Below are 23,487 nucleotides of genomic sequence, written 5' to 3' on the forward strand. Positions count from 1 at the left end.
TGTGGAGCCTCACATCAATAATCCATCGATCAGAACAACAATATCCCTCAGTGCTGAGGCATCTTCTGCTGTTTTGGTTGAGCAAAGTAGGAGGGACGACCTCTCCAAGATGGCCGCCGTATTTCCTGCTCCGGAGCAGCCAATGCGGGGTCTACTCTTATATTATGTCTATGGTCTCTTACCTTATTTGGAAATGGGACCATTGCACTCCGGAAGGGAAGGGGGCGCTATTTCGTATATTATCCGTTGTCTCCCGTTATTATTTTCTTTTGAAATCTGTGATACATCGAAATCCACTTTGGACCAAATGGAACCACAGTGTCTGAAGGTCCTGGAAGAACTGAAGCAACCAGAACCTGTGGAGATAAAGCTAGAACCAGAACCAGAACCTCTGGAAATTAAACCTGAACTTTGGGAACCTGAGTTCCTGCAGATTAAGCTAGAACTGGAACCAGAACCTGTGCAGATTAAATGGGAAGTGGAGGAACCAGAACCTCTTCAAATAAAGCCAGAACCAGAACAAGTGAAGCCAGAACCAGAGGAAGCAGAGGAACCAGAACCTGTGAGGGTGAAGGAGGAGTGCGATGTTGTCTCCATCAGCCAGGATGAAGAACAGACTGGATCCTGATTGATTTTAAACTGGACCAGATGGAACCAGAACCAACAGGAGCCCAGCTCATCTCTAGGAACCCTCCAGAACCAGAGAATGTGGATCAGTCAGGAAGCGGTGAAGAACACTGTGAGTGAGGGAAGAGCAGAACCTGGAGAACTGGACCAGAACCCCAAACAGAACCAGTGGAAAGAGGAGAAACTGTCCACCTGCCAGATCTGTGGGCGTAGCTGCATCAGTAGCTACCTGACCGTTCATCTGCGCCTCCATGCCAGAGAGAAGCCCTTCTCTTGCCCCACCTGCGGGAAGTGCGTCAGCGTGGAGAGTCATGTGACCCGCCACCTGAGGACCCACACAGGTGAGAAGCCGTTACCTGCCAGAGCTGCAGGAAAGCCTTCAACCTGCAATGCAACCTGCGTTCCCACCTGCGGACACACACCGGCAGGCTGTTGTCCTGCACCACTTGTGGGAAAACCTCACACTGAAGTGCAACCTGACCTTCCACCTCAGGACCCACACTGGGGAGAAGCCCTTCAACTGCCCCACCTGTGGGAGAAGCTTCAGCCTGAAGAATGACCTGACCCGCCACCTGAAGACCCAACAGGGGAGAAACCATTTTTCTGCCAAACCTGCGGGAAAGCCTTCAACTCCACAGCAATCTGAAGTACCACCAGAAGACTCACGCCGACAAGACGTCCTCATGCCAGTCCAGCGGGAAGAGCTTCAAAGCCAAGACCCCCCCTGAATCACCACATGAGAACCCACAAAGATGAGAAACCCTTCAGTTTCTCCACCTGTAGGAGGAGCTTCAGCTTCAAGGGTCACCTGACTCATCACACGGCGACACACTTGTCTGAGAAACCTTTCAAATGTTCCTTCTGTGGCAAAAGTTTCATTGTGGGGAACCACCTGGTGCTCCACACGAGGACCCACACAGGAGAGCAGGTGTGAACCTCAGCTGCCTCCTACAGGTACCCTGTCAGGTTGACATGACAACAGTTGAAGATGCTCCAGGAGCAACTCTCCTCCAGAACCTGGCGTACAGTACAGTAGCACGTACAGGCAGAAATTTTATTCGACTTAGTACAGAAGCTCCGATAACAAAACTGCTCACAGGACGAGGAAATTACTGTTACATGCCTTCAGCTAGCTGCAATACAGCCAACGCACAACTAAACATGTTCCTGTTTTGAAGCCATAAACTGGAGGTAAGATTTAGAAAATTAATTTAGATATTTATTAAACCTCCTCCTGACACTTTTATTTTGAAGAAAAATCTAAATGTGTACAATGTGCTGTAAATATTCACATTGTCCAGATGGATTCCCAAAGTTCACAGAGGAAACACAAATATGGGGTTTCTCTTCCTACTGGTGGACACCAGCAGATCTGGACTGCAGTGAGAGCTTCTGATCTTTGGGTTAAAGGTTAAACTGGGATCATTTATTGTCATTATTAGTGCTAGCATCTTCATGCTATCAGGTTTCACTTGACTGAATTCAAAGGAAACAGACCTTTAGAGTGTCATTAGGTGTGGGTGGTAGGTGATGAGGAGAGACGCCGAGACCCAGGTTATGATGATGATGATGATGATGATGGTGATGATGGTGATTTATTGATGAAAAAGTGGCTCAAACAGTCCAGATCAGGCAGCACGGTCGAGAACAAAGCACACGGCTAATTACCGTTAGCAACTGACTTAACAGGACTAACATGAGCGAAACACAATCCAGGACTTAGCAGAACTACTGGAGCGTGACGACATGCGTAGACTTTGACAGCAACAGACAACAGGTGGGACTAAATCCACTGGGAGGTAATCAAGGGAACGAGACACAGCTGGGAAACAATCAACGGGGAAACGCAGAGACTCACAGGGAAACAGGACCTCAGGAAAAACTCAAAAATAACACAGGAACACGGATCATGACATAGAGGGACTTTAATAATGAATATAATCTTTGGTCCATAAATAAATAATTTATCATGACGATGAAACATCTCTACTGCCTCTTTAAAGGAGCGACTGAGTTTTCTGTTGCAGGTGAAAAGTTTATAACTTACTATGTTCATTGTTATAAGGAAACATTTATTGTAGGAGTCGATTTATTACAACATTCTTTGTATTTTTGAAGTTCCAACTTTCCTGAGAGGAAAATCCACCAGACGGCCGTTTAGAGGTCAAATGTTGTGAATGTTTAAGGCCAACTGTGGATTTCAGTGACCGCTCTGCACTAACAGCAGGCAGCGATGCTGGACATGCCAGGATACGCTGAGCGGCGAGGCCAAGTGTGAGGAATGGTGGGGTCAGGATGGGGGAAAGCTCTTTGCTGCTACCATTTAATGACTGATGCTGGCCCTGCTGGCCACCAGTCAGAGGATTTTTGACCTGAGGGTGTTGAGACATGGAGTTGGACCAGTGGAACTAAACGGCAGCAGTCCTGCCTTTTCGCTGCAGCTCTCTGCTGCCACCACTTGGTGACATTATGAGCGTCCAAGTCTCATAATGCTGCAGAAATGCTGCATTGCTGAAGATGGAGAGTTTGATAAGCTGCTAGACTGTTATTATCCACCAGGGCAGAGCTAAATGATTCTGTGCAGCTGACAGAAAAAACGTTTTTAATTAATATGAATTTATATTTTTTACATAATCCTAACAACAAAATAAATACAGGAAGAAGAAATTTGTTGAATATATTATTTTTTATGTAAATGTTTGTGATTTGTACATCAGCTAGCAAACCTGTTCTGAATCCATTAGCACTACCTCCATCCTCCACTGGGGGCGCTAGAGGACAGAAAAGCACTGGTCTCCTGTCTGTCCAGTTCGGGTGAAACAGCAGCTCAGCTGAACAGCCAATGCTGATATTTCCGTCTTTAGCCACACAAACTGTAAATATGTGGATCTCTGTTCGTGTTGCTGCTCGTTTTAAGCAGGAGATGTTTTTCCTGAGACACAGGAAGAAAACAACATGTGTGAGAAACATTTCAGACAGTAATGTGACCAAGATAAGTAACTGTAATCTGATTACTGTCTTACTTGTTACTGAAGAAACGGGTTCAGAGTTACTGACATCATTGTGCTCAACTTTATTGTCTTATTATCAAATACTTTTCGCTCTTGCGTGAGTCGTTTCTTGGATGAATACTTTGTAGTTTTACATTAAAGCAGACTGAGGTAGTCGTTACAAAACCTCTGGCTGCTCTTTTCATAGTTTTAGATGAATTTTAAATCTTATTCGTGTAGATTTATATGTATCATTTAAACTTTGTGTGTTTATTTGGTTTATTTCTTAATCTAGTAATACAGTTTTAATAACTGAGTAGAAATAAAATCCTAACGGAAACTTTTTGGTTCAGATTGTTTACATTTTTCCGGCGGTTTCACTCCAGTCCAGCAGGGGGCAGTAAGGCGGCTCACCGCCAGTCCGCTAGCCCCGTTAGCATGTTAGCTTGTTGTGAGCGTGTTGTGAGTCTGCGCAGCAACAATGTGTTCCGTTGAGCCTCTGAGAGAGTTTATCAGAGAGAGACTAACTGCTGCTGCTGAAGAAATCTTCACCCAGCTGGAAAAAACCATCGTCCAGTACGAGGAGGAGATCGACCGGCAGCGGAGGCTGCTGGACCTCAGCTGGAGACCCCGAACCGAGCAGAACCCCGCAGGTAGGTCCTGTCCGGCGGGGGCAGCGGGCTGAAGCTGGGAACCAGGTTCTGTTTCATCACAGGGTGGTTCTGATGGTCCAGTAAACGGAACCAGAACCAGAGAACGTTCTGCTCCCCGGTTCCATTAACCAGCACTTTATGGAACCGTAGTGGGTCAGAATCTGGACCTTTCTCACCCATCCGACCTGGTAGCTGGTACCAGGATTATGGGTCAGTAAGACCCAGTCAGAACCGCATCTGTTGATATCTGGGCTTTTTAGCAGAACATCAGAACCACACCGGACCGAAGCGGTCCTCCAGAACCAGAACCAGCAGCAGCGACGAATCAGGGGTGTGTTTACTGCTGGTTCTGGACGGATCCGTTTAGAACCAGAACCACAGCAGGACTTTGGCTCCAGATACCTAAGAAATGAAATGATTACCTCGTATTTCCTGACATTTTATCCTAAAATCGCACTAATTCTGATGAGCAGACATGTTCTGATACTTAAGCAAAATATTAATGAATTTCTAAAAACCTGAGACAATGAGCTTAAATTTGAATAAAATGGAAATGACGTCAGCATTTGAACATTAATGACGTTTTAAAGATGTTCTGCTCAGTCGGTTCGTCCAGCTTTGATGTTTTATAACAAGAACAAAATCATTTTATCTCACCAGGAACTCAGAACCTGGCAGCGGCTCAGAGGAGACACAACATTAAAACTGCATCAAACTCCAGTTAGTAAAGTGAAAACATGGCCGTTTCATCAGGAACCATTAGATGGTTAAAACCATAAAACACATGAATCCTGATTTAAAGCTTAAAACCAGTTTTTACTGCTGAGTGGAGCCGAGTCGTGTCTCATTAATGCAGCCGTATTAAGAAGGACACGACTTACTGAACCAGACCACATGTGACTGTCTGACCTCGGATGGTTTGATTTGTTTTCATGTAATCAGTTTTTATCATCATTACGTTGTAATCTCGTCGTCTTCGCTGGGTTCTGCAGAGGTTCTGTTAGACGCAGCGAAGCAGCATCTCTGATCTCTGTTTCTCCTCCAGTTCTCCTGCAGACCTCCACCTGCAGGCAGGTTCTAGATGAGATGAGCTCTGGTCTGGACCCGGCGGAACCAGAACTCCCACAGATTAAAGAAGAACAGGAGGAATCAGAGCCTGAGCTGGACAAAGATGAATATGTACAAGTGTGCATCAGCGAGGATGAGGAGGAACTGGTGCTGAAGCAGGAGCAGGAAACGGACCCAGAGGAACCAGAGCAGAACCAGGCCCGGTCCCAAAGCTCAGCTGAAGCTGAGAAGGTGGATCAGAAAGGAGGTGATGAAGAAGCAGAGGAGGAACCTGACAGTGTAGGAACGTCTGCCAGTTCAGCAGGTGCACCTGGGACTGGTTCCGACCCGAATAGAAAATCCTCTCAGTGTGACGTATGTGGAAAACATTTCACTCAGAGTTACAACATGAGGGCTCACCGCCGGATCCACTCAGGCGAGCGGCCGTACTCCTGCCAGGTCTGCGGGAAGAACTTCATCAAATACGACAACATGCTGGTTCACAGCAGAACCCACACGGGTCAGAAACCTTACTCCTGTCCGACCTGCAGCAAGCGCTTCAGCCAGCGCAGCAACCTCACCTTCCACATGAGGATCCACGTCGGCGACAAACCCTTCACCTGCAACACCTGTGGGAAGAGCTTCACCTCCAGCGGCCACCTCACCATCCACAGGAGAACCCACACAGGAGAGAGGCCGTACCTGTGCAACGTCTGTGGGAAGAGCTTTAGCCAGAGCGGCGGCCTGTCGGCCCACCGGAGGACCCACACCGGCGAGCGGCCGTTTACCTGCAAGGTGTGTGGCAAAGCCTTCATCAGGAGCGACGAGCTGCTGGTCCACATTCGGATCCACACCGGGGAGAAGCCGTACACCTGCAAGATCTGCTCCCGGAGCTTCGCCCGCAGTTGCCACCTGACCACCCACATGAGAACCCACACCGGGGAGAAGCCCTACTCCTGCCGAATGTGTGGAAAGAGCTTCAGCGAGAATCGCAGCCTGACCGCCCATGTCAGAACGCACACAGGCGAGAGGCCGTTCTCCTGCGACACCTGCCACAAGGCCTTCACAGACAAACGCAACCTGGCCACTCACGCCAGGACCCACACGGGCGAGAAGCCCTTCTCCTGCTGCATCTGTGGGAGGAGCTTTGCAGAGAACCGGAGCCTGACAGGCCACATGGCCACACACACGGGGGAGCGGCCATTTTCCTGCAAAGTCTGCCAAAAGGGCTTCACTCAGAGTGGGAAGCTGGCAGCTCACATGAGGCAACACAGAGAAGAGAACGTTTAGGTGCACCTGCTGATTTTATTCAGAAGGAGAAGAAACTGGGAAGCATTAAGTCACTGTATTTGTAGCAGCATAAAATACCTTTAGGGAATAAATTTGGTCGGTGTTGAGTCATATTTAGGGCTTATGTGGAAATTCAAAAAAATTCAAAGTCCAGTTCTGGTGTCCTGAGCAACAGAATGTAACTGAGCCTCCTCTCACAGGGTAACTCCTGGCTAGCTCGCCATATTTAGCGCTGGACTTGCTAGGCGGTTCGACTGCAGGGAAGACTCTCCCAGAACTGTCCTCTAGAGGACAGCAGTCTCAGCAGTTCTGGGTTGAACTGTTTCCACCCAGAACCAGTGGAAGTGTGTCGTGATGTGTGATTGATCAGGAGTTTGTGGATGTGTTTTGTGTAGAAATGCGCTCAGACAGCAGTACTGATATTTCACTAGTTTGCTATCTGAAGGCGACATGAATACATGTGTAGCCGGGACATTTTGTCTCTGGAAGCATGTTCCTGCACACTCTGCCCATATATGGAAGACGCTGTGACAGAGCTGACTCTTCACGGAGGCAGGTGATCAGCACTCAGACCTAAGAGCAGGTAGATCACTGAGGAGATCAGAGGTTTGATCCTTAACACTGGTGTTGAGGTTGGTTTTGTTTCTGATTCCTCCCTTCATTTTTGAAGGCGACATCCTTTTTAGAGGAAGTGACACACAGAGCGCCGTTGACTGATTTCACTTCTGAGGAGGTAAAAGCCGCTTATTGTTTGGCTACTTCAGGTGCTTGTCTAACTTTATCCCTTTTGTGTGTAAGACGCTACTGTTTCAGTTTAGTTCAAATTAGAATTACTCCATTTTGGTAGTTATTATTGGTTAAAATTAGTTGTGTGCCGATCCCAGGGGCGCTGTATTGAGGGGGTAAGTTAGGACAAGTCCAAGGACCCCTGACCAACAGGGGGCCATCCACAAATTTTTTCTAATTTTTTTAATCATAGAAATAAAAAAAAATGGGGGCCCTGTCAATTACAGAATGAATCATATTGTGTTTTCTAAAATTGTTTTTAGCAGTAAAAATCAAATGTTGCCCCTCCCAGACCAAAACACACATCTACATTTGCCCTGAACCCCCCTGGATCTGCATGAAATGGTTCGTTCCTGCTCAGCGGTGACGTTTTCAGCAGCAGTCAGTTCAAGACAAGAACGACTGGCTGTTACTAAGCTGCCTAGAAAACTTATAAAGTTGGGTTTTCAAGAAATACACAGAGAAAAAGGTTAAAGTGTCGATTTGTAACCCAGTTTTTCTCCAAGAGGTGAGTAGACTGAGATCATCAACCATTTAGCATAGTTAGCTTAGCTACAGACTGTTTGCCTCCATTTCACTAGCATTTAATGAATTAAGAAAAAAAATTACCAACATATTAATATTTTTAATATGTTGTACATTTTACCACTTAAGAGATGAGTCAGTCAGCAGCAGCTCTAACCCACGTCCCTCCAGATCTGTTTTCTCCTGAGTGAAATTAAAGCTGCATTATGTCACTTTTATAAAAATATATTTTTTTAAACTGTCATTATGTTGTGACAGGATGGTATGAGAGGTAATATGTGAAAAATCTATTTCCTCTGTCAGTGGCAGGAGAGTTTTAGTGCTGTCAATCACCATCTCATGTGGCTGCTCATCCTCTCTCCCCTGCTCTGTGCTATGCTGCAGCTAATACAGCCTGTTGTGAATGTTAAGTCTAGTTAGCATAGCTACCAATGACGGCAGAATAACATTTTTCCTGTAATAAGTTGTTTTTCCACCATTAGCACATTTAGCAGTGAATGAATGAAGTTGATTGACAGCACTAAGACCCTCCTCCTGCAGGTAAGCTCAGTGTGTGTCAGAGTTTTGCTAATAGTCACCTCATGAATAAGTTTGTCTCTCTAAGCTGGAAACAAGGTGAGGTGGACTATGCCGTTCTTGGAGAACCCGGTTTCAGATGGTTCAGAGAGACCCCTCCACTCCTCATCTTTAAGTTTCTGTTTCATGACCGACCTCCACCCCGCCTTCAGTGAAACCAGGCTGCTGCAGGGGGACGAGTTGGAGTTGTTCTGAGACTCTCCTCCTTTGCAAAGGCTGAAGTGATGCTACTCTCTGTGTGGTTCTTTACATGAACAGGTTAAAATAGCCAACAGTGGGGATGAATCCGCGGTTTGGCGTTGGAGACGGAGGACTGGGACCTTAATAGCAGGTTTATTAGGATGCAGCAGGGTTTCTGCTGCGTTCTTGTGGAAAACAGAGTGGTGGAAATACAAGCGGCTTATATATGTACGTTTTTTTTTTGTTTTTTTTTTTACTTTGTAGGTGCGGCTTATAGTGAGGAACTCTATTGTCCGGAAAATACGATATTTGTAAACTGCACTTCTATTCGCTCTGAAATGCATTAAATTGCAGTTCCAGCAGTTCGCCAGCAGTGGACGCAGTAACGGCTGGTCAGCGGAGGCGCTCACTGTCCGCAGACATGAATCACGTCTATGTGTCTGTTAACAGAGTTCATCAAATAAAAGAACCTGCAAAATCACACTGATTAATTATTAAGTGTGGAACATATGATGCTTCCCACATGTTCGTTATTTCTATAGATGCTCAGCCGTCCGGGACGTGGCAGAACCAACAGATTTAAACTTAAATATAACTTGTATTGACAGTTATGTCAATAAGTCAATATTTATGAGGAATTTTATCAAGTGGAGTCACTAATTAAAACTTTTTATAGCCTTGAATTTTTGTAAAGATGATTAAATCTGCCACTGAACCAAGATCATATCCAAACATTTATATTTTAGTTTGACTTTTTTAGTTTTACTCTAGTTTTCATACTGAGAAAAACACATTTGATGTGCATCACCACTTCCTGCAGCTTGAACACAAAAACTTTTTAAACCACATTTTACGTTACATTTCACTGTGACTTTGCTGACCTCCCCCCGACACACACACACACACACACACACACACACACACACACACACACACACACACACACGCACACGGTTCCTGTCTGCATGTTGGTACCGGACTGACCAGTGTGAACCTGGATCCGAGTTCCTTCTGCAGCAGAACCAGATAAATGTGCTGAAGCGACGGATCCAGACGGATATCGGGTTCTAATGGAAATGAGCGCAAATCCAGATTTCGTTTCAGACTTCTGGTGTCTTATCCGATTTGATCAGCAGGGGGCGCCACATGAGGGCCAGATAAACTAAAACCCGCTTCATTAGTTGGGAAGAAAACCAGTCAGAACCGGACCTGTTGGGTTCCATATATTAATAATAAATATAACGGAGTTCTTCCTGCTGAGCCATGCTTTAGATTTTCTGCTTTAAATCTCAGTTTTTCTCAATAAAAAGTGAACATTTTCGTCCTGGATCATTTTGCTTTTATTGTGAAACCTCTGATCGGAAATGACGCTTCCCTCTTTAATCCCTATCCGCCGAGTCTGCCCTCATTGAGCCACCCGAACCGAACCGAACCTGATCCTTTCTGTGAAGCATGGGGCCGACAGGTGAGTGGCTGCGGGTCGGTTTCACAGCACCGGCAGCGGTTTGTGGTAAAAAAGCGTTTTTCTGTGGGGATTTCCGGGCAGCGGCTTCAGCCTGCGGGAGCTAGCTGACAGTTAGCATCATGCTAACATCTGTGACAGGTGGTCAGAGATCACCTGCAGCGCGCTGGTTCTGTACCGGAGTCGATTCTGTGCTGAGTCAGATCGATAAAGAAGTTATTATATCTGGAGTTATTTCCGGTCACGTGTTTTCATTTAATTAAAACTTTCCGATCTGTGTAGCATGTTGCTAACAGTGGGAGCTAACCGACTCATCAGCAGCTCCGGTTTGCTAAGTCTGTCACATTATTGATTATTAATTGATTGTGAGGTGATCAGGTCCAATCAGAGCTTCTTTAATAACATCTGGAGTAAAACACAATTATTTGATCAATAATTATTACAAAGATTAGTGATATTATGTAGCCAAGACTGGAATTATTAGGTAAAAGTCATTAATGAATGAATGAAATGACAAACATCCGAACAATAAATGTTATTAAACAGAAAAGAATTAAAATAATATTAATGATCAGGTCAGTTTTCTAACTGATTTCATTTTATACCATCAGGTTAATTAAAGTAAATTCTAGAATATACTTTATTGATCCTCCATAATAACTCATTTGCTGACGAGCTGCTCCATCCGAGCTGTAAATATTAGTAAATACAAATATAACCATATGCATGAAAATGTGATAACAAAGTGAATAGTTAATAAATGAATACATTATTATTAACCAAACATAATCAACACATTTAGTCCAAACATAAATTTAACTCTCATTTACATTAATAAAAGTTAATTAAGCATTAATTCTCCTTCAGGTGATCCAGGTCACCTGGTTGAAATCCATGGATCTGATAGGTGGCTGTGTTGATGCCTGATTAAAATACTGCTAAACATATTGAGTCTGTTGAGAGTGCTGCTTTAAATCAGCAATATTAAAGAACATATTTCTGTTGCCATGATGAAGATGGTGTTTGGTGTTTCCATGGCAACGTCCGGCTGCAGGAACTGGTTCAGCCTGAACTGTTTCCTGTTCACATCTGATCCAGAATAACTGGAACAAACGTCTCACAGTGAAGGAAACGTTTTCTGCTCAACGATCATAAACCGCTGCTAAGCAACCTAACAAAGATTATGAAGGGAATATATACATAAATAATATTCTAAATAGGCCATAACAGGAGAATTAATATCTAATATCTACCAACAATTATGATCATAATAAATATTCAAACCACACTAAAAATGATCTGGAGGTTTTCGGTCTGAAATGAAGAAGATACTGTTTACTGCAGCCATGTTGCTTGACCTCTGACCTCCACTTATTATTGATATATTTATGCAGTAATTTAAAATAAGTCTGAACTAAATGTTGACACGATTGCTGCAATAATAAAATGAACTTTTAGAAATTATTATCGGGACATTAAACTTACAGAAGGTTTTTATGATCTTTGGAGAAGGGTCCTCAGGAATGTGGCTGACCATGGAGCTGCCTGATTTTTATTGTTTTATTAAAACCTGATAGTGTTGATAAAAATATAATTAACAGGAAGTTACTAAATAAAGCTTCATAAGTCATAATTCACCAAATTAAGAATAAAAGTACAGAAAAGTACATTTGTGCTGAAATCCCAGATTTATCCTACTTATGTTTTATAAATGTTATTTTTGCACTTTTTTAGTGGAACCAGATTTAGACAAATTCTCAGCGATGAACGAAACATCTTAATATTTAAATAAATATATTTGTTGTTCATAATCAGCCCTTCCTCAGCTGTTGCATTGATTTGGTGTGGAGAGCTTCAGATTTTATTTTCTATTCATTTTCTTTTGCTCCCCATTAAAATGAACGTTTTCCTCTTTTAATGTTGCTAATTTACCAAAACAAAGTGAATAAAAAAACAAAAGGAGCTGCTGAATGTAGAGACCAGGTGGGGTCATGTGACTTTGGTGCCACGCCTTTATATTCTGGCTTCTGATTGGCCGAGTGGCCATAGATGTGGCCACGCCCACCCAGCCTTACGAGCTGGGTCAAAGGTCAGCTTTAATATAAGCTGTGAAGGAAACTAAAGTGAATATTTAACCTTCGTTCTCACAGAGCTGGGAAAGTTTTCACACCTTCCACATTTCACTGGATAAATATTTAGAGAACCTGAGTGAATTCATTCATTCATTGATTCATTCATTCATTCATTGATTCATTCGTTAGGAGGAAGAACTAGTCACCCTGTAGACCCAGTAACAGCCCCTCACCATCACACTGCCACCACCGTGCCTCTCTGCTCAGTGTGGATGAACAGGATTAGTCCAGTCTAGGAAGATCCTCCTTTAGCAGACAGTGTTGCAGCAGACCTGATGAAGACTCTGACTGAAGACGGTGGAGGCGCTTCGAGGCCTGTGCAGCATGTTTGGAGCGTCTAGTGTGGCGATTCGAACCGTTTTGAGCGGATCCAACGTGTCCGACGGTCAAAACGTTTTGGAGTGAACGCACCAGTAGGGTGTGAATACTTTCTCACAGCCGTGCTCACCTGTCCGTGTGTCCAGGTGAAGTGGCGTTCGGCAGCCCGGCGGCGGTCTGCGCGGAGAACCGTCTGCGCTGGGACCTGAGCCCGGAGCAGATCCGGCAGCGCTCCGACGACCTGATCCGGAACACCAAGGAGGTTTACGACAGCGTGGGCCGGCTGGAGCTGGACTCCGTTACCATGGAGAACACGCTGAAGGCGCTGGCCGACGTGGAGGTGGAGTACACCGGTGAGTCCGCTGGGGGTCAGAGGTCACACCACAACCAGATTCCTCTGCTCACAACGAGTCTGGGAGGGATGGAGCCCTCTGCTGGGGTCAGGGGTCAGCTGGGGATCTCCTGCTTTGTCTGTGGTGGAGCTGAGTCAGCAGAGCCTGAATCAGAGCGATGGTTCAAATCCCATCAGCAGTTTGGAGACAAAGCAGCTGAACCAGCAGCAGCTTTGTTCTCCACGAAAACATCTCCAGCTCCTGATTGGTCCGTTCCACCAGCCTGCTTTCATTCATTCCAAAATAAAAGTCTTTTAATTTAATAGTCTTATAACAAATTAAAAGTGAAAATTGTCTTTTTCCCCAAACCAGTCCAGCTTAGAAGTGGGTCCAGACCGGGTCATGTCAGAACCCGGTCCGGACTGGTCCAGTATTATTTCAGCACACCTGGGGCGACTCCTCCCTCTGCAGGAGGTTGGAGCTCCCTCTAGTGGAGGCCAGAGGTTCTGCAGATGGAGACGATCCTGCCGACTCCTGAGCTCCAGGAAACATTCAAGTACAACTTTGGTCTGATTGAAGGTTAAAGGTCTGTTTTCTCTCCTGCTGTGACTCCGCCTCTCTGCTGTGGCTCCGCCCCTCTGCTGTGACTCCGCCCCTCTGCTGTGACTCCTCCCCTCTGCTGTGACTCCGCCCCTCTGCTGTGACTCCGCCCCTCCGCTGTGACTCCGCCCCTCCGCTGTGACTCCGCCCCTCTGCTGTGACTCCGCCCCTCTGCTGTGGCTCCGCTGTGACTCCGCCCCTCCGCTGTGACTCCGCCCCTCTGCTGTGGCTCCGCTGTGACTCCGCCCCTCCGCTGTGACTCCGCCCCTCCGCTGTGACTCCGCCCCTCTGCTGTGGCTCCGCCCCTCGCCTCAGTCCAGAGGAACATGCTGGACTTCCCCCAGCACGTTTCTCCCTGTAAGGACGTCCGGGCAGCCAGCACCGAGGCCGATAAGCGTCTGTCAGAGTTCGACGTGGAGATGAGCATGAGGGAGGACGTCTACCTGAGGATCGTCGCCCTGCAGGTGAGCTGATGTCCCGGCCAGGAGCTTCAGTTGACCTCTGACCCTCAGAGTGGCATGGTGAGTGATTTTTGTCCATCTCTGCAGAAGAAGACGGAGGGCAGCAGCCTGGCTCCGGAGGCTCTGCGCTACATGGAGCGACTGATCAAGCTGGGCCGGAGGAACGGCCTGCACCTGCCCACCGAGACCCAACAGGTGGCGCTGCTTCCTCCCGTCTCCACTGTAGCCTGACTGTTTTCACTCCTGCTGAACCAGGTTCTGGACTGAGCGGGTTCTGCTGAGGTTCTGGAGAACATGTGGGTCTAACAGCCTCGTTGTCCTTCTGCTTCAGGAGATCAAGAGCATCAAGAAGAAGCTGAGCAACTTGAGCATCGACTTCAACAAGAACCTGAACGAGGACACCACCTGCCTGAGCTTCACCCGGGAGCAGCTGGGTGAGTCCAGAACCAGAACCAGAACATTTATCACTGGACCGACTGAATCTGGAGGTTCTGGACAGTGGTCCATGATGCTCCCAGTCTGAACGGGTGTGGTTGTGTGGGCCCCAGGTGGGCTCCCTGAGGACTTCCTGAGTTCTCTGGATCAGGACGGCGACCAGCTGAAGGTCACGCTCAAGTATCCTCACTACTTCCCCACCATGAAGAAATGCTTCGTTCCAGAAACCCGCAGGAAGCTGGAGGAGGCCTTCAACTCCCGCTGCAAGGAGGTCTGTTCTGCCCGGGGCTGGGCCGGCCTTCCGCACCGTGGTTTGACCTCTGACCTCCCCAGCTGTGTGTTTCCAGGAGAACTCGGTGATCCTGAAGGAGCTGGTCAAGCTGCGAGCTCAGAAGAGTTCCCTGCTGGGCTTCAGCACCCACTCGGACTTCGTCCTGGAGATGAACATGGCCAAGTCTGCCAAGAAGGTGGCCAGTTTCCTGGGTGAGTCCAGCAGAGCCACAACACCGGGCAGTCAGGCTGAGGTCAGACAGGCTGAGGTCAGACAGGCTGAGGTCAGTCAGGCTGAGGTCAGACAGGCTGAGGTCAGACAGGCTGAGGTCAGTCAGGCTGAGGTCAGTCAGGCTGAGGTCAGACAGGCTGAGGTCAGACAGGCTGAGGTCAGTCAGGCTGAGGTCAGTCAGGCTGAGGTCAGACAGGCTGAGGTCAGTCAGGCTGAGGTCAGACAGGCTGAGGTCAGTCAGGCTGAGGTCAGTCAGACTGAGGTCAGTCAGGCTGAGGTCATCGTATGACCTCAGCCCATTCGGATATCTGAATATATTTGCCAGTATTTTCCACACCATGTAAAGGTCCCCATCTGTCTCCGTCTGTCCCCATCTGTCTCCGTCTGTCCCCGTCTCAGAGGACCTGTCCAGGAAGCTGGAGCCTCTGGGTGAGGAGGAACGCTCCGTCCTGCTGCAGCTGAAGCAGAAGGAGTGTGAGAAACGAGGTTTTGTCTTCGATGGACAGCTGCACGCTTGGGATACGCGCTACTTCATGACCCAGGTAGGTGGCGCCCTGTCCGGCCTCATGGTGGCGCTGCTGGCCTGCGTGTCCCCAGGTTTTCTCTCTGGCTTTTTTCCTCTGCTCCACTGTTACGTCCACCAAGGACACAACATATTTAGGACACGAGACAACAAGGTGAGGGTTTAACAAAATGTTTATTTATAAATTTTCTTCACGTTGATTTTCTTAATTCAGCTTTTCCTGATTTACTGCGAAGAAAATAATGTTAAGACCCTCAAATCCCGTGTTCCCAAAAGTAAAGAAAAAACAAAACCCCAACAGTATTAACATAAAGTTGGACCTGGTGAGCCGATCAAACGGAACAAAACGGTACAGCAGGGGGCCAACAGGGCCGTCGAAGCCCCTACTGGTACCGGACTAAAAGAGAATCTAATCAAAAGAAAGATGGAAAACAGGACAACCGGTCCCACCAGGCCAAAATCACAAGAAAGACAAACAAAAGCTAACAAAAATACCGCATGGCAGGTTGGAGAGTCGGCTGCGGCCCACAGCGACTGGACGCACCGCACGGATGGAGCAAGTGGGACGAGCGGAAAAGGCGGAGCTCGGAAAGGATGATGGCGCTCCCAACATGCCAAAAGCCAGCCTGTTTATAGGCGGACCAACAGCGCCACAAATTAACGTAATTACGTGAGCAAAAAGGAATTTATCCAAACTCCAAAATAGATTAATAAAACATAAATAATAAAACAAGGAAAAGAAATAGTCAGAATAATAATGTGCCCGCAGCACATAACAGCCACTTGCTGCTTCGTTTGGAGCTTTTCTTTGCACATCCTCTGAATCTGTAAGTTATGGATCTGATCAGCTGGTCTCTCAATGCAATTGATCAAACTTTCCCAATGAGGAGACGGGGCAGTGGACAGCCTCTTGTCCTGCAGGGACATGGATTTATTTGGACTCATGATAAGAGGGTTTCTGTTTGGATCCAACTCTAAACTCACTTCACTGCAGTCAGTAACAATAAAACCACCAGGATGAAGTTTGTTTTGGTCGGTGGCCTGTAAAGATGGCGCCGAGTAGGGCTGTTGTAAACGATTATTTTAGTAATCTATAGATTTTTCTTACGATTAATCGAGTAATCGGATAAAAACAATTATGAAATAAAATATTGGTAAATCTTCCATAACACCAGTGTTACTATCGGATATGAACATCAGTCTATTTTTTCCACCTTTGAGCTTCCCTACCAGTTACTGTTTTGTAGACCGGGGGAGAAACACGGGATATTTACGGCTCCTCCGTTCAGAAACTCATCTACCAGCCATGTTCCGCCTCCCGTCTGTTCAGACCGGGATGATATCAGTTTATTGTGCGGTTCGTCCGTAAAGCTGCTCTTACCTGTAAGCATCAACCCTCAGCCGCCCGCCGTGTTCAGTCTCTCCGCTCGCCTGTAGAAATCCTCCTCAGCTTCTTCCCGCCGTTCAACCAGCAGCTCCGGAGCAGAAAGGCTGCCGGACTCCCGGCATCGCGCCGGTCATTTTAAGGATGTTTATTGGTCCCACAAAAAACGATGGAAACCCGGAATTATCACCAATCAGTAAAATCCCCGCGGGCCGAACCTGAAGATTGGACGTTATGCCGCTAACACGTAGCTTCCGTCAACAACTCAGAGGCGGAAGTCAGAGCTCCGCGCAACGCAAATAATGTTCCGGCTGAAACACGGTGCGCTAAATGATAAAACATAAATTAACGAAGCTTCGAGGCAGGAACATTTTCCTCGAGGAGTTTTAATAATCGAGGTTCTCGAATCACTCGAGGAATCGTTTCAGGCCTGGCGCCGAGCGACGGGACCTGAACAACGTCTGACGCTGGTTCCAAAGCTGCGTTGGCCAATAGGAGAGGAGCAGCTCTCCTCATTAGCATAACGATGCAGCAGAAAAACAGAGCAGAAAAAAGACAAAGCAAAATGTCTATTTTACTTGATCAAAACGCATGTTTAGGGGAAATAAGAAAGAAAATGGAAAATATACATTATTTGATGGAAACTCATGAAAGGAAAAGGAAAAACTAAACATATATTTATGCTTTTATTTCTTATTATGTCGGTTTTGGTTCTCCATCCAGTTCATGTATTGGATAAATAATTAAATGTTGATGAAATTTGAGGATATTTTTAAATGTTTTTGTTAAATCCTTCATGTGGCCTCAGTCTCTGCCTGCAGGGGCTTCTGGGTAAATTCAGACCTGGTGAGACTCATTTAAAATTCAAGATGGATCTGAAGCCTGAAGTTTCTCCTGACACACACACACACACACACACACACACACACACACACACACACACACACACACACACACTCTGTGACATTCATGTTGCTACATGACATTTTCCCATCTGTAGTTCATCATTAGTTCAGCTTTATGCCTTTTAGATGATCATCCAGAGAAACTAATATTAGCATCTAGTTATTTATTCACTCAACCCAGAATTTGAATCAAACTATTAGTTAAAGTAAAAGATCTCCTGGTGTTTTTATTCCTTTATATTGTTTGAATGTCGTAACCTGAGACCAACATCATCAGAACCAGAGTCCAGAGAATCACAGACTGATCCTCAGACAGGTTCTACGTCCTGATTTCTCCTTTTGTTTTTCCTCTTTCATTGCTGTGTTGCATCCATAAACGCCCTGACCTCACCAGGTGGAGGAGACCCGGTACGCGGTGGACCAGAACCTGCTGAAGGAGTTCTTCCCCATGGAGGTGGTGACCCGCGGGCTGCTGGATCTGTACCAGGAGCTGCTGGGCCTGAGCTTCCAGCTGGAGGCGGCGCCGTCCGCCTGGCACCCCGACGTCACGCTCTACTGCGTCAGGGACCGCGCCGCCGGCCATGTGGTGGGCCAGTTCTACCTGGACCTGTACCCCAGGTCAGAACCGCAGCCGGAACCGGGTCGGGGTGCTTGGTGCCGGGTCAGAACCAGAACCTGTGTGTCCCTGCAGGGAGGGGAAGTACGGGCACGCCGCCTGCTTCGGCCTGCAGCCCGGCTGCCTGCGGCCCGACGGCTCGCGCCAGATGTCGGTGGCGGCCATGGTGGCCAACTTCAGCAAGCCCACCGCGGCGGCGCCGTCGCTGCTGCAGCACGACGAGGTGGAGACCTACTTCCACGAGTTCGGACACGTCATGCACCAGCTCTGCGCCCAGGTCCGCCGCCGCACGGTGAGGTCACAGAAGGTCACGGGGCTCCGCCTCCTGACCCGCCGCTGCTGTGTCTGCAGGCGGACTACGCCATGTTCAGCGGGACGCACGTGGAGCGCGACTTCGTGGAGGCGCCGTCCCAGATGCTGGAGAACTGGGTCTGGGAGGCGGAGCCTCTGCAGAGGATGTCCCGCCACTACAAGACGGGAAAACCCATCCCGGCAGAACTCCTGGACAAACTCATCAAGTCCCGGCTGGCCAACACCGGTACGTACAAACACCGTGATTCTGGTCCAAACGGGCCGGCTCACAGCCGCTGCTCACCGGCCCGGTCCACAGAACCTCTGGTCAGAACCTGCAGTAAAAACGTTCAGCAGTCAGAAATCCAGCGTCTGTAGCAGAGTGACAGGTTTCAGTTAGACTTTGATTTTCATTGGCGCGTAAACATTTTTCCCTGATCACGTCGCCATGGTAACTGGAATGCCAACCGAAGTCGCAGCCCGGATGCCGAGTTGGAGCAGCGCATGTGGAATGGGGGGAAAGGAAGCAGCACTTTGTTACGAGGTGCTGATGGTAAAACTGCAGCCTGTCAAACGTAGTTAACCTCCCACCAGGTGGTGGCAGCAGAGAGCTGCAGGTCCTTCTAACAGCATAACGTCACCAAGTTCCTCTTGGACTGCAGGGCTGTTTAACCTGCGGCAGATCGTTCTGGCCAAGGTGGACCAGGCTCTGCACACCAGAACCGGACTGGACCCAGCAGAGGAGTACAGCCGGCTCTGCCGGGAGGTCCTGGGGATCCCAGCGTCACAAGGTCTGCACACACACACACACACACACACACACACACACACACACACACACACACACACACACACACACACACACACACACACACACACACACACACACACACACACAGCAGAGTCGTACTCTTACCTGTCCTCCGATCGTCCTGTCAAACACTTCAGCTGATAAAAACTATGAAGAAAAATCACTCGGTGTTAAAGACATTACAGGTTTTTCAACTGTGAGACTAAACCGTTAACATCAATGGTGATGTCATCATAACGGCGAGCGACGGAGAAACGGCCGTTTGATTATAACTTTAATTTGACTGAAAGCAGCTGCTGTGCTGAGGTGAAGTTTATGTGGTGAAGCATCGAATCTGCACTGATTTGATGTTAAGGGAAAACAGTTATTTGTTCTGGAGCTGCAGGAATCAAGATAATGGCTTCAAACTGTAAAATCGGCCAACTGTCAGTTCAGTGTTTAGCTAGCTTAGCATGACTTCAGTAGTAAGGAAAAGTTCACCAGTAAATCACTATCAGCACTTTGCAGATTTATGTGGAAACATTTTCCATACGCATCGAAATTCAAATCAAGTAAAAATGTTGTTACCTTTTGTTCGACAAAAACCAACTCTTCAAATCCATTTTACCCATAAAAAAGAGAAATGAAGACTCTTCTAGTGAGGGTGACAACTTGGGAATCTCATGTGAAAACTTGGGAATCTCATGTGAAAACTTGGGAATCACATGTGAAAACTTGGGAATCACATGTGAAAACTTGGGAATCACATGTGAAAACTTGGGAATCACATGTGAAAACTTGGGAATCACATGTGAAAACTTGGGAATCACATGTGAAAACTTGGGAATCTCATGTGAAAACTTGGGAATCACATGTGTTTTTACCACGAAGAATTCCAAAATCACACGTAAACACTTGGACATGTTTCACATCATTCACATGTGAGAAGTTGTGAGAACCACATGTGCATTTTTTATGATTTTCAGATGTGATTCTTGCATGTGAAATTAATGAGATTGTTTTTACATATTCAGTACATTAATCTGATCTTTACATGGAAAAAAATCTGACCATATGTTCACATGTTGTATAAACCATGAGCAAAATCATTTCTCACATGTGGAACATGTGAACTCGTGATGTTTGGGGGATTTCTTTGTAGTGGCTGTGATTGGTCCAACGCTGTTTTTACTTTATATTAGTAACTGCTATAATTAAAATAAAAAAATGTACAGATGATGATAATATTTACTGTTGTGGGAAGAATTTAACACGATTATTGGCAACTATTGATCATCTCTCAATATTAACAAAACCAAGTTTATGTTTTTGAAGAATCAAAAGTACAGGTCAGGATCAGGATCAGACTCTTGGATATACTTTTAGAGAACGAAGTCATTCCAGTAAATAAAAGTCAATAGGAACAGAATAAAGACATAAAGTTGCTACTTTATTTCTTTTATGTCTTTATTCTTGCATTATTAAAACTTTATTCTCAAAATGACATTTTTTTCCTGACAGTTGAAAAAGTAAATTGTTGGAGATGATATTAAAAACATGATTAAAAACATAAACGAGTGACTAAATTAAAATATTTAAGGATTATTGATTTATAAGTGAACATGGAGACAACATATTAAAAATATGCAAATATTGCAGAGATCACAGAAATGTCTAAATGATGCAGCTTTATGCTTCGCGTCCCTTTGTAACCAGCGCTGTGGCTTTACAGACTGTATGTGATGAAAACTGCTTTTTTTTAAAGCAGTTTTAAAAAAAAGACATTTGTAACTACATTTTTGGGTAGTTAAGCTAACGTTTTTGCTAACATTGTCCATCCATATTTAAGCTTTTTTTATTTTATTTTTTTAATTAAACATACATCAATGTACATTTTTGGGTAACGCAGATAGTTTTTTATCTAGCATTGTCCATCACTACAAATATCTAATAATTTAATAAAAAACATATCCTTTGACAACATCAACCTATGGAATGTTGAAAAGCTAGACGAGTAGACAGAAATGCCTGGAATAATCTCTGAATCTGACAAATTACCTTTTAAATAATCTGAGGTATTCAAGCCGCCTTTCTTCGCTTGACGTCTGTGGTTTTTTGCAGAGGGCAAACATCTGTCCTCTGCGGCTCGACGCGCCTCTAAGAGCTTTTGTTTGTGTGGACAGTGACAGTGTGTAGGACGTCTGGCTGAGTGGGCAACATGCTGTGATGCATGCTGGAAAAATAAGTACATTTTTATATTCATCTGAACGGCATCCTGAAATGTGTTCAGGATGCCGTTCTACGACATCCTGAACACATTTCCTGTTTTCAGCAGATTTTCACTCTCTCCACTGTTATCGATCGTTTCTGCCTGGGTTTCCTTTATGATCTCTGAAAAGTTTCTCCAGATGAAGGTCAGTTTGTTCGTTTCTGTTCTGGTTTCATCCAGTAGCAGCTGTAAAAATATTAATATCAGCTGCAAACTGAACTGTGACGCTTCAGAAACCTCACAAACCACTCAGGTCCCAACACTGACCCCTGGAGGACACCATAAGTAATGTCAGAGCAAGAAAACTGACGTTTGGCCGCCCTCCCCCTGCAGGAACCAACATGCCGGCCACCTTCGGCCACCTGGCGGGGGGCTACGACGCCCAGTACTACGGCTACCTGTGGAGCGAGGTTTTCTCCATGGACATGTTCTACGCTCGCTTCAAGCAGGAGGGCATCATGAACCCCCAGGTGAGCCCCGCTTCCCACCTCACCTGTCCAGTCAGGTGGCCAGGCTGCTGAGCTCTCTCTCCTGATTGGTCCTTCCAGGTGGGTCTGGACTACAGGAAGTTCATCCTACAGCCCGGCGGCTCCGAGGACGCGGCGGACATGCTGAGGAAGTTCCTGGGCCGGGAACCCAAACAGGAAGCCTTCCTCCAGAGCAAAGGGCTGACGGTGGAGCCGGACGCCGGCACGCCCTGCCCCTGCTGACCAATCACAGCAGCCGGCACGCCCTGCCCCTGCTGACCAATCACAGCAGCCGGCACGCCCCAGTCTGAACTGTGGACTGAATTTTCTAGAAAATCCTGTAAAGTGTTCCAGAAAATAAAGACTTGAGTTGATCTGAGTCTGAACACGTTTTTACTGAAAAATCAGAAGTTTGGAAACAGTGGGCGGAGCTTAATGCAAATCATTTTAGACTTTCAAACTCGAGTGATGTTTAATCCTCTAGAGTCCAGGTTTGATGAACAGAAACATAGAACTGTAATATAGAAGCTGCATTTGATCATAATCTGACTGTAATCCTGGAAAATTAAACATTAAAGTTTAAATATTCATGTTTAAAATGTTCTGTGGTGATAATGATGCCACTAGAGCTGAAGAAGCAAAATGACCAGGAACCAGATCCAATCCAGTTCCAATCCGACTCCAATCCAGATCCAATCCGGCTCCAATCTGGTTCTAATCTGGTTCCAATCCAGAACCAATCCGGCTCCAATCCACCTTCCATCTGGTTCTAATCTGGCATAGAACTCGCTTCACAACTGGAACCAGTTCCAATCCAACTGTGGATCTGGTTCTGGTCCGGCATTAGAACTGGAAATACTGGCTTTGAGGGAAACCAAACAGTTTCATTTCAGGTTTAAACCATGAATTATACAGATGCTTATTTCTGAAATCATCGTCATGGAAACAAAGTTTATTGTTTCTGACATTTGAACATTTGGGATTCACAGATCAGTTACACAGAAGTATTCACTCCCACGTTTCACCCTCTTTATGATTGAAATTTGCAGAGGTTTTGACTAGGCCATTCCTGAAGGTTCAGCTTCTACTGCGGGTTCAGGATGCTGCAGTGCAAATCTTCTCCAGGAGGGAAGGAAAGATGGAGGGATGATGATGATGATGATGATGATGATGATGATGATGGCTGAAATGTGCCATACAAATAAAATTGGATTGATTGTAAACTAATCCTGAAGTTGTAAAGCAGAAACTCGGATGCAGGTTGATTATTTTAACAGTTTCTACTTTTAGATCCACTGAAAACTTGAAGAATATGGAAGGAAACGA

The 23,487-nt window shown here is 46.2% G+C and overlaps 2 protein-coding genes across 4 annotated transcripts; both read left to right on the forward strand.

Moving 5' to 3' along the window:
* Nucleotides 1–3,895: 3,895 nt before the first annotated feature.
* Nucleotides 3,896–9,155, forward strand: LOC103463258 (uncharacterized). Of its 2 annotated transcripts, none has more exons than XM_008406497.3 (2): nucleotides 3,896–4,270; nucleotides 5,316–9,155. In XM_008406497.3, the coding sequence occupies exons 1-2, from the start codon at nucleotides 4,099–4,101 to the stop codon at nucleotides 6,605–6,607; spliced, it is 1,464 nt and encodes a 487-aa protein (XP_008404719.2). In that variant the 5' UTR covers nucleotides 3,896–4,098; the 3' UTR covers nucleotides 6,608–9,155. The 2 variants fall into 2 exon arrangements, with proteins under 2 accessions (XP_008404719.2, XP_017159794.2); XM_017304305.2 differs by having other exon boundaries at nucleotides 4,187–4,270; nucleotides 5,345–9,155.
* An 852-nt stretch (nucleotides 9,156–10,007) lies between these two features.
* LOC145551260 (thimet oligopeptidase-like) lies at nucleotides 10,008–22,540 on the forward strand. Of its 2 annotated transcripts, XM_081605746.1 has the most exons (14): nucleotides 10,008–10,139; nucleotides 12,733–12,939; nucleotides 13,834–13,982; nucleotides 14,067–14,174; nucleotides 14,311–14,413; nucleotides 14,528–14,685; nucleotides 14,762–14,897; nucleotides 15,316–15,458; nucleotides 18,123–18,346; nucleotides 18,420–18,621; nucleotides 18,696–18,882; nucleotides 19,298–19,426; nucleotides 22,028–22,164; nucleotides 22,243–22,540. In XM_081605746.1, the coding sequence occupies exons 1-14, from the start codon at nucleotides 10,127–10,129 to the stop codon at nucleotides 22,402–22,404; spliced, it is 2,058 nt and encodes a 685-aa protein (XP_081461872.1). In that variant the 5' UTR covers nucleotides 10,008–10,126; the 3' UTR covers nucleotides 22,405–22,540. The 2 variants fall into 2 exon arrangements, with proteins under 2 accessions (XP_081461872.1, XP_081461873.1); XM_081605747.1 differs by lacking the exons at nucleotides 22,028–22,164; nucleotides 22,243–22,540 and having other exon boundaries at nucleotides 19,230–19,298.
* The last annotated feature ends 947 nt before the right edge of the window (nucleotides 22,541–23,487 follow it).

This window comes from Poecilia reticulata, chromosome 4, assembly GCF_904066995.2.
Source record: "Poecilia reticulata chromosome 4, P_reticulata-male-v2, whole genome shotgun sequence".
Classification (NCBI taxonomy): domain Eukaryota; kingdom Metazoa; phylum Chordata; class Actinopteri; order Cyprinodontiformes; family Poeciliidae; genus Poecilia; species Poecilia reticulata.